General features: G+C 34.3%; 2 protein-coding genes across 7 annotated transcripts in view; both read right to left on the bottom strand.

The window, feature by feature from the left end:
* The window catches only part of RhoGAP19D (Rho GTPase activating protein at 19D), a 36,434-nt gene extending 28,624 nt beyond the window's left edge, over positions 1-7,810 (bottom strand). For 5 of the 6 annotated variants that reach the window (XM_085485513.1, XM_085485604.1, XM_029313886.2 and 2 more), the window contains exons 1-2: positions 7,338-7,809; positions 724-788 (exon numbers count right to left, since the gene is read on the bottom strand). In XM_085485513.1, the coding sequence (XP_085341639.1) occupies positions 724-777 (54 nt within the window). In that variant the 5' untranslated portion in view covers positions 778-788; positions 7,338-7,809. Of the gene's footprint in view, positions 1-723; positions 789-7,337 lie in introns of all 6 variants that reach the window. The other variant, XM_085485652.1, reaches the window with a different exon arrangement.
* A 337-nt stretch (positions 7,811-8,147) lies between these two features.
* Positions 8,148-12,881, bottom strand: LOC114939592 (protein scarlet-like). Its single transcript, XM_085485862.1, is given in 16 exon segments — positions 8,148-8,776; positions 8,843-8,943; positions 9,248-9,353; positions 9,416-9,551; positions 9,624-9,812; positions 9,814-9,852; positions 10,064-10,169; positions 10,294-10,325; positions 10,406-10,601; positions 10,843-11,081; positions 11,153-11,323; positions 11,389-11,528; positions 11,606-11,655; positions 11,750-11,798; positions 11,869-12,279; positions 12,469-12,881. Coding segments are annotated over 15 exon segments (1,803 nt in total). The 5' UTR covers positions 11,948-12,279; positions 12,469-12,881; the 3' UTR covers positions 8,148-8,606.
* Positions 12,882-13,220: the final 339 nt, after the last annotated feature.

Raw genomic sequence — 13,220 nt, 5'->3', positions numbered from 1 at the left:
GTACTTTATGAAGTCTCTTTAAAGAGCCACGGATATAGGCTTTATTTGCTCTCTCTCTCTCTCCGATATAACAGAGTCGACGGACTATTTTTAAGCTGCTTATTTACGCAAACTGCCTCCACGCCCTCCCGGAGCACTCTCGAGATGGTTTATCGAAAATCTTTTCGGGAGGAACTCCTCGGAGTCCGTCGACTTGATTTATTTTCCTCGGTCGAGGAATATAATTGACGGAATTGAGTTCGATTTCTTCATTTTTATTCCGGTGCCCCATGAGAATGCGTCTTCGACGACCTGTTCTCTTACGTCAACGGACTCGCGATAAATCATCACGTCATTTCCGGTGCCGACCTTTCTCAAAAATGACGCGCCATCGTGCGTCACTGTCGAAAACAAAGGGAATAATTCTTGCAAAATTGGATTGTTGCCTTCGAGAGAGCCGGACTTTGTCCACCGAAGCTGAGAACAGCTGATTCCCGACGTCGAGCTAAAAATTCGCACTTTTCGCAGAAGAGACGATCGAACGCGGTCGCGTCTTCAGCGACGAAATCACGAAATTTTCTCTGTCCGCGTTCTCGTCTCTCCGCGGCTTTTCTAAAATTATCGAATTCCGCGTTGCAAGGATCACGAGAGCGAAAGAGAGAGAGAGAGAGAGAGAGAGAAAATATGCGGCTGCTAATCGGCGACTCTATCTGTTGGCGATTAATGCAGCGGAACGTTACTTACCACGTGTGACTGCCGTGTGACGAAGCCCCGGTGGTTATTTCGGTCGTCAGCCATTGCACCTTGTCCTGAAACCGGCCAATATTGCAATTTTTAAGCAAAATATTATCCAACGAGAGGGTATAATAATTAATCAAAAGAATAAAAAGTTCCTTATCGGCGGTATCGCTGTTTAATAAACGCCTCGCCGGCTCGTCTTTAATTATATGCTATCGCGATTTTTTATTCAATCGGTCAATTTCGCGCGTGATTAATTATCTATATACTTAAAAATATTTTTTTTTATTTTTATAAATTATATGTGTAATAGTATGTGAAAATAAAATATCTGTGTTTTAAAAGAACTGATGTGAGATATAGATCTCTTAAGGAGTGAATTATTTGTAATTTAATATATAATTTTATTAATATATATTTAAAATTATAATTACGACTTTTTATGTAATTATTATGTATACGTTGATGATGTACTAAAAGAAGATTAAAGATGGAGGATTTATCAGATAAAATATAATAAATCAGATAACAAAATCTGATAATTATGGACGGAAATTACTACGCGATTCGATCCTTTTTATCTGATTTAATCAAACTTGTTGAGTAAGAAGAGTTTGATATGATAATATATAAAAATAGAAGACCGCGCAAATTTGGGTTTCTTAATTTGATAAATCGCTCGCAAAAAATGGATCGATATAATTGCAATATTTCTCCGCTGGACGATTTTCTCGATATCGAGTCGCGACCGGCTATTTACTTCGACCTCGCATAATACATATACGTTCGCGAAGCCACGCTAGCAGTCTCTCTTGAACGACATCTTGGCATCCGCAGAATTAACGTCATTAAGCGAATTGACGTGGTTTCACGCGAGAAACGAAAGGCATCGCGCGCGCGCACGCATGCGCACACATATTGTATAATACACGCACACGCACACGCGAGCACGTACATATATTTCGGAACGAGACACTCTTATCACAGAAGAGACAGAGTCAGCCGTCGTCGAGTCGATTTACGTGTCGTGGTATATACGAGAAGCGTTAAGGGCGATTTGCTGACGGTGCCGTCGTAAGACAAGTCAGCACGGACATCGTGTGAAATGTTATTCAATATATATTGCACTATATATAAATACGTAAATATACACGGAGAGAATTCTCTCTCAGAATTCATCCGGAAATCATGGTAATCGTGCGAAAATTTAATACGTGCTGTTAGGACAATTTTTTGTCAGATCTCTCTGATTAATGATTTACACACAATAAAAAGTATTAATGTGTATATACATATAGTAAAATTAATCGAACATATGTTATATCTTACTGTGGGAGATATTAATATTTTTTATTATGGTGTAAATAGTTTTTTAATCACAGAAACTCTTATAAAATTCTTCCAATACTATATTGTCCCAAAATTATCATAATTTTCAGGATAGATTCTAAGAAAAAATTCTCTTATAATTTATCTTGAAAATATATACTGGAAGAATTTCTCTGATTAATATTTACAATAAAAAATATTAATATGTACCTAGTAAAATTAAACGAACATATATGTTATATCACTGTGGTAGATATTAATATTTTTTTATTATGGTGTAAATAGTTTTTTAATCACAGAAACTCTTATAAAATTCTTCCAATATCATATTGTCCCAAGATTACCGTAATTTTCAGGGTAAATTCTAAAAGAAAATTTTCTCTGTGTAAAAAATATGCACAGAAGGAGAATTTTCTCTTAAGATTTACTCTGGAAATCATGATAATCTTATAATCGTGGAACAATATGATACATTTGAAGAATTTTATAAGAGTTTCCCTGATTAAATATACAATAAAAATTATTTATATCTACCACAATAGTGTCCTACGATTACCATGATTATCAGGGTAAATTCTAAAAGAAAAGTCTCTCCGTGTAGAAAAAAATTTCGAAAATGTGCATCACTCGTTTGCGTAAAAAATTACACAAAGAAAATTTTCTTTTAAATTTACCCTGAAAATTATGATGATAATTGTGGGACAATATAGTATTGGAAGAATTTTATAAGAATTCCTCTAATTAAAAATATTTATCATAAGAAAATATTAATATGCACATAGTAAAATTAATCCAACATATGTTATATTTTATTGTGGTAGATTATTTTTGTTATTGAACATTTATGAGAAATATCGTTTTGTTTTCCAACTCTAGAGTCTCTAATTAAAAATTGTAGAATCTTTAGAATAAAAATTTAACAAGGCATGAAAATTCTGAAAGATTGTTTCTCAAAATCGTGCGCGTTAAAAATTATACAGAATTATGAGAGAAATATTAAAAATTATATTGCGCACAAGTTTAAAATATGAAAAAAAAATTATCTTTTTTCTTATTTGTTTAAAAATAAATATACATTATTAAGAATATTTTCCCTCTATTTTTCTCTATTATAAAACTGATATTCTATTTAATACGTGATATTTTCGTGCAAAGCGATCTATAAAATATCTAATCTAAACATAAGATTTAGTCATACGTCTATATAAGTTGATATTTGAAAGTAAAATTAAGTTAAACTACTATATCGATATCAACACAGATCACAAGATTCCGTGTTTATGAAATATCCTAATCTAATTTTCTTAACCGCAGCGCGAGAGAAGTAATAAAGATAAAAATAGAAATGAAACGGATTTAATAACTTGCAAGCATGCACAATAGCAGAACGTAATTGCACACCGTGAGAAAAGTAATAAAGATGATAATCTTAACCGCCGCTGTGAAAGAAGAATAATAAAAATGAAAACAAGAGAACGTGAAAGATTTAATATCTATCATGCAATAATAATGTAATCAGAAAAAAATCGGTTTTTTTGTTACGCCACTTATTGTTAGATTACATAATTTATCCATAAAATTGTTTTAGATATACCCGGATATTTATTCATTGAAGGAATAAAAATATTCATTTTTTTATTACCCTATTTCGATTATATAATTTATTCTAAAGAATCGCAGAAAATGAATTTTTGAGAAACGCAAAACGATTTAGCAAGAACGAAGGCACTTTTGATAAGTAACAAAGTCGATCCAAGTAATATCAGGTCTGATAAAGTGCAGGATTAAGTCGCCGAGAAGTGAAGATATATAGTTGAACCCTCTGTACTCCAACATCCCTATTCTTAGCGCTTTTATATCAACCTCCGTATCTTTTTCTTGCGCCGCTCCTTTACCCTTCACATTTACCACGTCACGTTACCGTAGATAGAGTGAGAAAACGAGTGAAAGACGATGGCATCAACTATTCACGACTTTGTCCATATTTTAATGCAACCTGTATACAATATATTAATATAAGGATATTTTCCTTTTACGCGTTTGCATTTTAATTGAAATGAAATTGATAACGAAAGTATCAAGAACAAAGCTTGCTTCGCGGAATTCTTTTTTAGGATATAGAAGATTACACAAAGAGACTTTTCTCTTAGAATTTACCCTGAAAATCGTGGTAATCTTGGGACAATATGGTATTGGAAGAATTTTATAAGTTTCTTTGATTAAAAAAATATTTACACCATAATAAAAAATATTAATATCAATCACAATAAGATAAAATATGTTCGATTTATTTTACTATGTACATATTAATATTTTTTATTATTGTAAATATTAATCAGAGAAATTCTTCCAGTATTTTCAGGATAAATTCTAATTCTAAAAGCATTTTTTCTTAGAATTTATCCTGAAAATTATGATAATCTTAGGACAATATGGTATTGGAGAATTTTACCAGAGTTTCTGTGATTAAAAAACTATTCACACCATAATAAAAAATATTAATATCTACCACAGTAAGATATATAACATGTGTTCGATTAATTTTACTATGTACATATCAATATTTTTTATAGTGATAAATATATTAATCAGAGAAAGTCTGATGAAATTCTTCCAATATTTTCAGGATAAATTCTAATTGTATAAGAGAAAATTCTCTCACGTGTAGATAGAGTTAGAATTCGATTATGTCAGATATGTCTTTGTGTTAAAGTCATATATATTTCATATCGATTAAAAATATAAGTGTGTATCATAATGAAATTGCGGAGGAGGAAAAGTGTCAAGAATAGACCTTGGTTCATGGAATTTAGAATATGAAAACCGAAGATTAGAGTGGAGGATTCTTCATATCGATTAAAAATACGTTGTGTACGAATACCTCGACTATAGTAATTGCTGTAAAACTGCGGTCGACTTTTCTCCTCGACAGGTAGTCACGTTTCTTAGAGGAACAACAAAAAAATCACGTGAAAACCGCAAATGGAGCACGTCGCGTGTAGACACGCATATCCATAGCTATACGGAGCCATTTAATGCTACGGCTGCATCCGATTGCAGGACGAGATTCGCAAAAAATCGAACCTTTCATTACTAGAATTTTTTTCCAGAATATTATTTTTATTTCCGACCTATCTATGATATATGGATAATCCAGAAAATAAATACCAGTGCTATTTCGATAAAAATGGCATCGGATAGATAAATAATCGCGTCGGCACATATGTCGCGAGTTTTTATCTGAAATTTTGAATGTGGAAAAGCACAAACACACATACGTTCACACATACGCCACACCCATCGAGTGATAATTTCGATCGATGCGAACGTGTTATGATCAGACGAGCAACTGTCGTCGAAACGAAACGAATATGAAAATGAAATTTACGCTTTGATGCTATCTTTGAGTAAAATTCGAAAAATACGCCTGCGCAATATGGGAGAGTTTTATTTAACTCGACTAGAGGAAATATTTTCTTTATGAGATATTTCATGTTTTACGTCAAAATATACGTCAACAAAAAAAGGAAAAAAACGTAAAAAATCTCGTAACTATCGAATTTTTTCATTACGACGAATATTTTCAGAATTTTTTAAAAAATTGGATTTATGTAAAAAAATTATATGTAATTACATATATGTAATTATATATGTATATAAAAGAATTATATGCACGGAGAGAATTTTCTCTTAAAATTTATTCTGAAAATTATGGGAATCGTGGGATATGGTATTGGAAGAATTTTATGAGATAAATAAAAATAAAAAATATTAATATTTACTATATTTTTAGCAAAATTAATCGAACACATTTAATATATTATTGTGGCAGATATTTAATATTTTTTGTTGTGGTAAATATTAATCAAAGAAACTCTAATAAAATTCTTCCAATGTCATATTGACCTATAATTATCATGTTTTTCAGGATAAATTCTAAGTAAGAGAAAATTCTCTCTGTAAGTATATGACTCTATAAATAAGTGAACTTAAAATTTTGAAATTTTTGGCAACGCTTATTCCCTCGAAACGATATTTTCTTTTTATTCATTTTTCTGCACCGTCAAAAGCAAAGACCGATATAAATAAATGTTTAATAATTTTTAATAATTTTAATAATTAGCACATACAGTATTACAAATGTGCAATATTACGATAATAATTAGTACGCTATATATGCAAATATGCAAACTATATATTATATGATTTGAATAACTATGAGCTCTCAATACAAAATTGTTGACGTTCTTTACATCTTGTTTATCGCTCGCCTCAATCGAAAATGCAACTTGTTATTTCGTGAGAGTTTGCAACAACGCACGTTCCTTAAATGCATTCTTACGTACGTGTGCACACATGCATGCATGCACTTTTCATCACTACAGAGCGACATCCGTCATCACTTCGATCCATTTTCGATACGTACTTTCGAAAATTAGATGCACTTTACACGTGACGTGCCTCGCATCTTATAAAATTTTTAAATAAATTTTTATATAACGATTATAAAATTTTCTCTCTTCGATAAGCCAATAACTATGCGACTCCTTTGTGCAAAGAAAATTAATCAACAAAGAAGACGCGTTTGAATGACGTTTTTCGCAGAGAATCGATCTTTCTTTTTTTTTTACTGCAAGAAAAATGAAAAAAAAAAAAAACAAAAGTAAAGAATTAATATCCTCGGCGAAAGGATCCTTCGGAAGCACACATGTACATACATGTGTGCCCTACATTTGTACGCGAATCATGGGCGTCTGCAGAATTTTTTCCAGGGGGGCATGATTAAAGTTAAAAAAAATTTTTTCTTAATTTTTTAAATTTAATTCTTATATTATTTTATTATTTTATATTAAATACGCAAATAAATTCCAATGTTTATTCAAAAGAACAATAAATCTTGGGAATTTTAATATAAAATTCTCTCCGTGTATATTAATTTTTTTGCATATATATGATTCTTTTACATAAATCAATTTTCTTAGAAATTCTAGAAATATTCGTCGTAATAAAAAAAATTCGATAGTTACAAGATTATTATTATTATCATTTATTATTTTTATTTTTTTAAATTTTTTTTCCAAGGGGGCCGAATGCTGCTGTTGCCCCCCTGCATGACGCGAAAGCATTCAAGTGTCAAAAAAAAGGGAGGAAAAAAGAAAAAACCGGGATTCATCACAAACAGGAATTCATCACGCGAACGAAGGATATCCGAGGATGAATAAATTCGAGGAGGAGGAACGGAAAATCCTGCTCCGATCCATTCTACTCCTATAAAAGTATATCGCACGTACCTTATCGAGAAGAAAATATCACTTGCTAATATTCGCGGCCGTTCGCAGCGCCTCCGCTGGCACACGAAGACGCGAGACGCCTCTTCTCATCCACGTCCGACGACGGGGACGTCGTCGCTGCAGCTCGACCTGGCCTGGTGCTTCGTCCGTAGCCCACGATCGCGTCGGCGGCAAGCTGCGGCCGCCGTCCCGGAATGCATTATTGCAGCGCGTCTCCTCCTGGAGCCGATCCTTCCTTCTGGCCGTCCTTCCTTCCTGCTGGCGTGTGACAGCCCGGGAAGTCTCAATTCCGCGGCACCAGGATCACGCACATGACGCGGCCACTGCTGGACCCGGATCGCGTCTCTCGGACTCTCTCACGGGTTGAGATATGTATGTGTGTGTGTGTGTATGCACGTCGTCTCCGCGGAACTACGAAGAGCCAACTATCTCGCGCGATGACGGTGACATGGCCAGACAAGCTCTGAGGGACGGAGAGAGAGAGAGGTCGCCACTTCCGCCTTTCCACCAGACGGAGAATGCCCGACCGTTGATGCGATTCCTTGGATCGGTCGCGCCATCTGTTGGCAAACTTGAGATTTAGACGCCGAATGTTTCGTGTCGATGATATCGGTGTTTGACGTTTCGCGTTGAAAATATACATAATATATGTATATAATTAAATTTTTGTCTTTTTAGAGAGAAATGAAATTTGAAGACGTGAGAAAAGATATAATTATTTATATAAGATTATACATGAGCTATTTTTTCCCACTTTTTCAAATTTTATTTTTTAAAAAATTAAATATATAATCGATTTACAATTAATGATCACGTTCAAATATAAAATTTATTGATTATCATATAAAATGGAAAATTTATTTATTAATGTTCTATGTACTTCATATCTTACGTGTGATACGCTTCTGAGATAAGATACTGCAAATACAAACTTCAGAAAATGAATGTAAATACAAATTCTCGATTCACGCTAATAATTCATTCATTTTCTAAATTTACATGACTTCATATTCATATCATATCTTCGCAAGCTTTGCACAGCTCTTTTGATTACAGCAATTAATTTTCGACGCAATACAAATAATCTCGATGTAAAAATTTTTGTCTCTAATTTTACATCGGAAGATCGCACGAAAAAATCATGATAAAAATAATATATACTAATTTCTAAATCTTTGAGTAATTATAAGGAGAAGCTAGAGGTCAATTATATAGTAGGATACATCATTTTTTAAATCACCTTTTCTCTAATTCTTACTCGCGATCCACTTATCTCGATCTACATCGCTTCCATAAAAAGACATAGGCCAACAGATGGAAGGTGACGTAAATGATGATCATAAGGATGATGTCGGGCCAAAAGTTTCCCTCATCGAAATCGTAGCGATTCAGCACCTCGGTTCCTTCGGTGAGACAGGGTAGTTCTACTGTTTCGCAGGCTGTTTGCAGGAAATAAATTGTTGTACAACCTCTACAAAAATGTGTGCATGTTGATTGCAACTTACAAATGTTGTACACGCCTTCCCATTGAATAATGGTGAGAGTTTCCGTTGAATGTAGCATCCAAGAGAAGTATCTTACCCATCGTATGTATGCGGGTAATGAGCTGCCAATTATTAAGTATCGATAAGAAGAGAGAGAAGATTACTCATTATTAAAACTGTGCAAAAATTTGTTAATAAAATTGAAATAAAATTATAATTAAATCTCGACAAAATTGTTGTTACATATACACGATTTAATCGATCTTTCTCGTTTAGAAGAAAGAGTTTTTCACTTATCTTTTAAAAAAATTTTATTGTAATTAAAACTTGAATAGGAAAAACAATAAACTCTTTGCCCTTCTATTTAGTAGTAGCTTGACAAAAAAAATAACAAATACATATATTAAAATTTACTGTGACAGGTACCTAAGTTTGATGAAAGGACCCATAGTTATCATAAGAATGTAGTCGAAAGGTACTAGATAGCCCATCGCCAGGGGCACGCTTTCAAAGACAGCCGAGAAGAAGCACCCTGAGAAACGCGAGAGTTCAATGAATAAATCTTTTGGGATCGATATTAGGGATAACACTTACCGCAAGCGGTGGATACATTCATCGTGAATATCACCACCAGGAGGGTCAATCCGAAAGCGTCCATCGTGGGTCTTAGTCCTGCGAGCCAGTATATAATCGCGGCAAACAGCACCGGTTCCACCAGCAGACCTGGTATCTGGAAAATGTCGAATTTTTACAAAACGCATGATTTATTTAAATAAGGGTAGAAATAACGAAGATATCTCACCAGCGATATCATTCGTGCTGTGTAATAAAGGTGAACGGGATACATGCCCGCCTTGTACTCGCGAAGTAGAAGTGGCAACTCTTGCGGGATCAATGCCAATGTCGAGTACATGGGAAAGAACGTGTTCTCGCACACCAAAAGATATATGACACCCTCCACGGCTTGGATGCCCAACTGATCGAGGTCGACTGGCGCCGACGAAGCAGAGGCCGGCGACTGTCGCAACGCTCTAAAATCAAACAATTTAAGATTTAATTAAATTATTAATATTTGTTTCGATTATCGCATAAGATTTGGCAAATATTCTTAAATTATGGATCATGAGTGACCCGGTCAAATGTTAATCGGTTCTCCAGGTCGTCCAATTATTCGTAATTATTTCGGAATTTTAATTTATCTCATAAAAATACGAGATCTAGAATATTTTTGGAATTACTCACGATCTTTTGCAGCATCCTAAGGAATTGTATCGAAGGATCCCGCAGAACTTGCAGAAATCCGCGATGAATTAGCCAGTAAAGCCGAAGCCAGCAACGCGGTTCCTCGCTGCATTATGTAAAAAATTTTATTTATGTAAATAACACAATCAAATTACCAGATTTTCCTTGATATATTTTCAATATATTCGCGATCTGATTTACTTTCGTATTCTTCGAAGGGGTGTACTTACAAGGAGCGCAATTTGCGAATATCTTCCCTGGTCTGAAACAAAAGAAATAAAATATAATAAAGTCTTTTTTTAAAATATGTATTATCATTTATTTTCGCAATAGTTTACTTACAGCGCGTCGTGATCGATTGGTATCAACCTCTTGTTGCAGTATAACGTCGATCTCGTTGCACGCTTCGCTCGTGAGGAACGCATCGCAGATCTTCTGCGCGACTCTTCCGCTTCCATCCGCATCGTCGGATGCGATCGCTAGAGTCGTTATCAGGAAATCGGCCGGGTTATAATTGCGTGGACACTCGTAGCCTTGGCTACAAATGACAATGATAATATCTTATTTTAATATAAATTTAAATTTAAAAACAGTATCTTATTTTAATACATATTTAATTAAAAGGTTTAAAAAACCAGACGCGAAAATGATTATTTTCATTGAAGCATAGAACAGAAATTTTCCTTGATTCGATACTAAGTATAATTAAATAAAAATCTTAGCTTGAGTTATCTATATACATGTTGCTGGAAAACATCCCTTTTTAAGAGACTCTATACCTGGAGAAAAATTGTATTGCTTGCGTAGCGGTGCCAGCGAATGCTATTCTACCGCCTGCTAGAAGGATTACACGATGAAAGCTATCAAAGATGACGGAACTCGGTTGATGTATCGTACACAAGATTGTGCGATTTCTGGACGCGAAGGACGTCATGTGCGAGACAAGGACGTTGGCCGAGTGCGCGTCCTGTCCCGTCGTCGGTTCATCCAGGAACAATACTTCGGGGTCCGTCAACAGCTACAAAGAGATATGTTGTATACCAAGTTGCAAATGTTCGATTAGATGGAAGTAAAGATAGAAATACATACTTCAGTAGCAAAGGCCAGCCTTTTCTTTTCCCCACCAGAGAGAACCTTGCCTTCGTCGCCACTCCCGATGCGGACGTCGCGTCTCTCCGCTAGACCCACGTTCCTCAGCAAACGATCGATCTTCAGTCGAATATCCGACGTGTGGATTCTTCCGTCTAGTTTCATTCTAGCCTGGCGGAAAGTATGTTGAAGGATATTAGAACACTCGAAAGGAAATAAAATAGAATAAAGCTCACCATGAACCAGATGTGCTCGAGCACCGTCATCGACTCGATGAACATGTCTTCCTGGTGCATGAAGCCACTATGACGTCTCATGTATGACGAGATAGCCGATGTACCATCTACGCGAATATCTCCGTGCACGACGATGCCAGCTATCAATTTGCAAACAAGAGGGATGAATTTTTCGAGTTGTTCTTCCTTCACAGATTGAAGAAAAGAGACTACTTACACCCTGTGCGAAATGCCAAAGATGTCATCAGGGAGCTCTTCCCAGCACCACTGTAGTATAAAGGAAAAAAGAAAAAATTTCGATTAGAAAAGATACACCAGTTATAATTATAGGATGTTGATGATCAATGAACAAATAATTTACCTGCCTCCTAAGATCGCAGTTAACTCGCCAGGTCGTACGACACCTCGGACTGGAACAAAGATAAAATGTCACATCATATATCATTCTTATTTTATTCCTATTAGATATGTGTTGAATACCATTATTGATGAGCTGTTTGCTTATGGTGTGTCGGTTTCGATCCATCGCATAAACGGACAAGTTTTGCCAAGAGAGCATCTTACACCTCTTTTATGTCGCCCTTAAGAGAAAAAGAGAGAGATGAAGATAAAGGCAGGATATATATAATTTTCTTTTTCAGAAAATATTTTTTTTCAAAGCAGCTCGTGATAATTGCAGATCGCGAATTATATCTGATGCACAACATCACAACTTCGTATTTGTTTGCACATATCTTTCTCTTCTCCTAATCTAACTATTATAAATTTGATAAAGTACGCAGGTCATTCTTATCTCAATTCTCTGCTATGCAGTTTTATTTCGCTCTAAATGCTGTATGATTGTTTATTTCACAAAGTCTCTTCGTTTTATGTCAACAATATCAACTTATACTAGAATAAGAAATTTTCAAATAGGTGTATTAGAAACGAAAAAAACAAAAATATTAAAAAATTGCAGTTCAATGATTTGAATTAAAGAATTTTAAGAGAGAATGCTTTTAAAAAATAAATACATTACTAAAATATAAAATCCTATTTTGAAGAAAATAATTTAAACAAATGTGAATAAGTTTTATCTACAAATAAAATTTTAAAACTATCTTGACAAATAGAACGAAATATGTAGTTCACTGATGCACTTGTCTGATGCACTGATCTTGAAGAGCTTTGACGTAGTAATGCGAAGAGCAAGAAACTGACAATCAGGCGCGAGACTGAGATCGACAACTAAAAGCAAGCGAGACTCTCGTAGGTGTCCCATGCTTTCCGTTACCACCACTCGATGCACCTAATGCACTTCGTTTATCTTCTTCGCGTTACTATATTTTCGCAATCGAATATCGATACATTGCCAACGATTAACAATATCGAAAATTCGTCTATATAAAATTTACTCTTTCAAAAAAAAAGAACTTTAAACATTTGATGTTTTACATTTTTTTTTACATATAACGCGTCAAATATCAATTATATTAATATAATTCATTTAAAATATTTATTTAAATATATTTAAATAAATAATAATTAATACTTAATAATTAAAATAATTGATATGTTTAGATTTATTAATTATAAAAGTATATCAATTTACTCTCTCTTTCTCTCTATTAATTTTTTAGAACGCAAATTAGCTTCAAGTTTGTTTAATCAATATCGAAATTAAGGTAGATCAATGACCAGGTAATCTGACACTGGTGACGCTCGCCAATCAATATAGCTTATTTACGTAAGACACTATAATACCCTGGCCGAGGTTCCCGGAAATTGTCTACTTCGTTCGCAGTAAATGTTCTTCGTGACTCGGGGGGTCTCGCTGGTAATTGAAAACCGAA

This window comes from Nylanderia fulva, unplaced genomic scaffold (assembly GCF_048542155.1).
Source record: "Nylanderia fulva isolate GAGA-0341 unplaced genomic scaffold, ASM4854215v1 Scaffold1, whole genome shotgun sequence".
In the NCBI taxonomy this organism is placed as follows: domain Eukaryota; kingdom Metazoa; phylum Arthropoda; class Insecta; order Hymenoptera; family Formicidae; genus Nylanderia; species Nylanderia fulva.
This window is presented reverse-complemented; position numbering and strand designations above follow the sequence as displayed.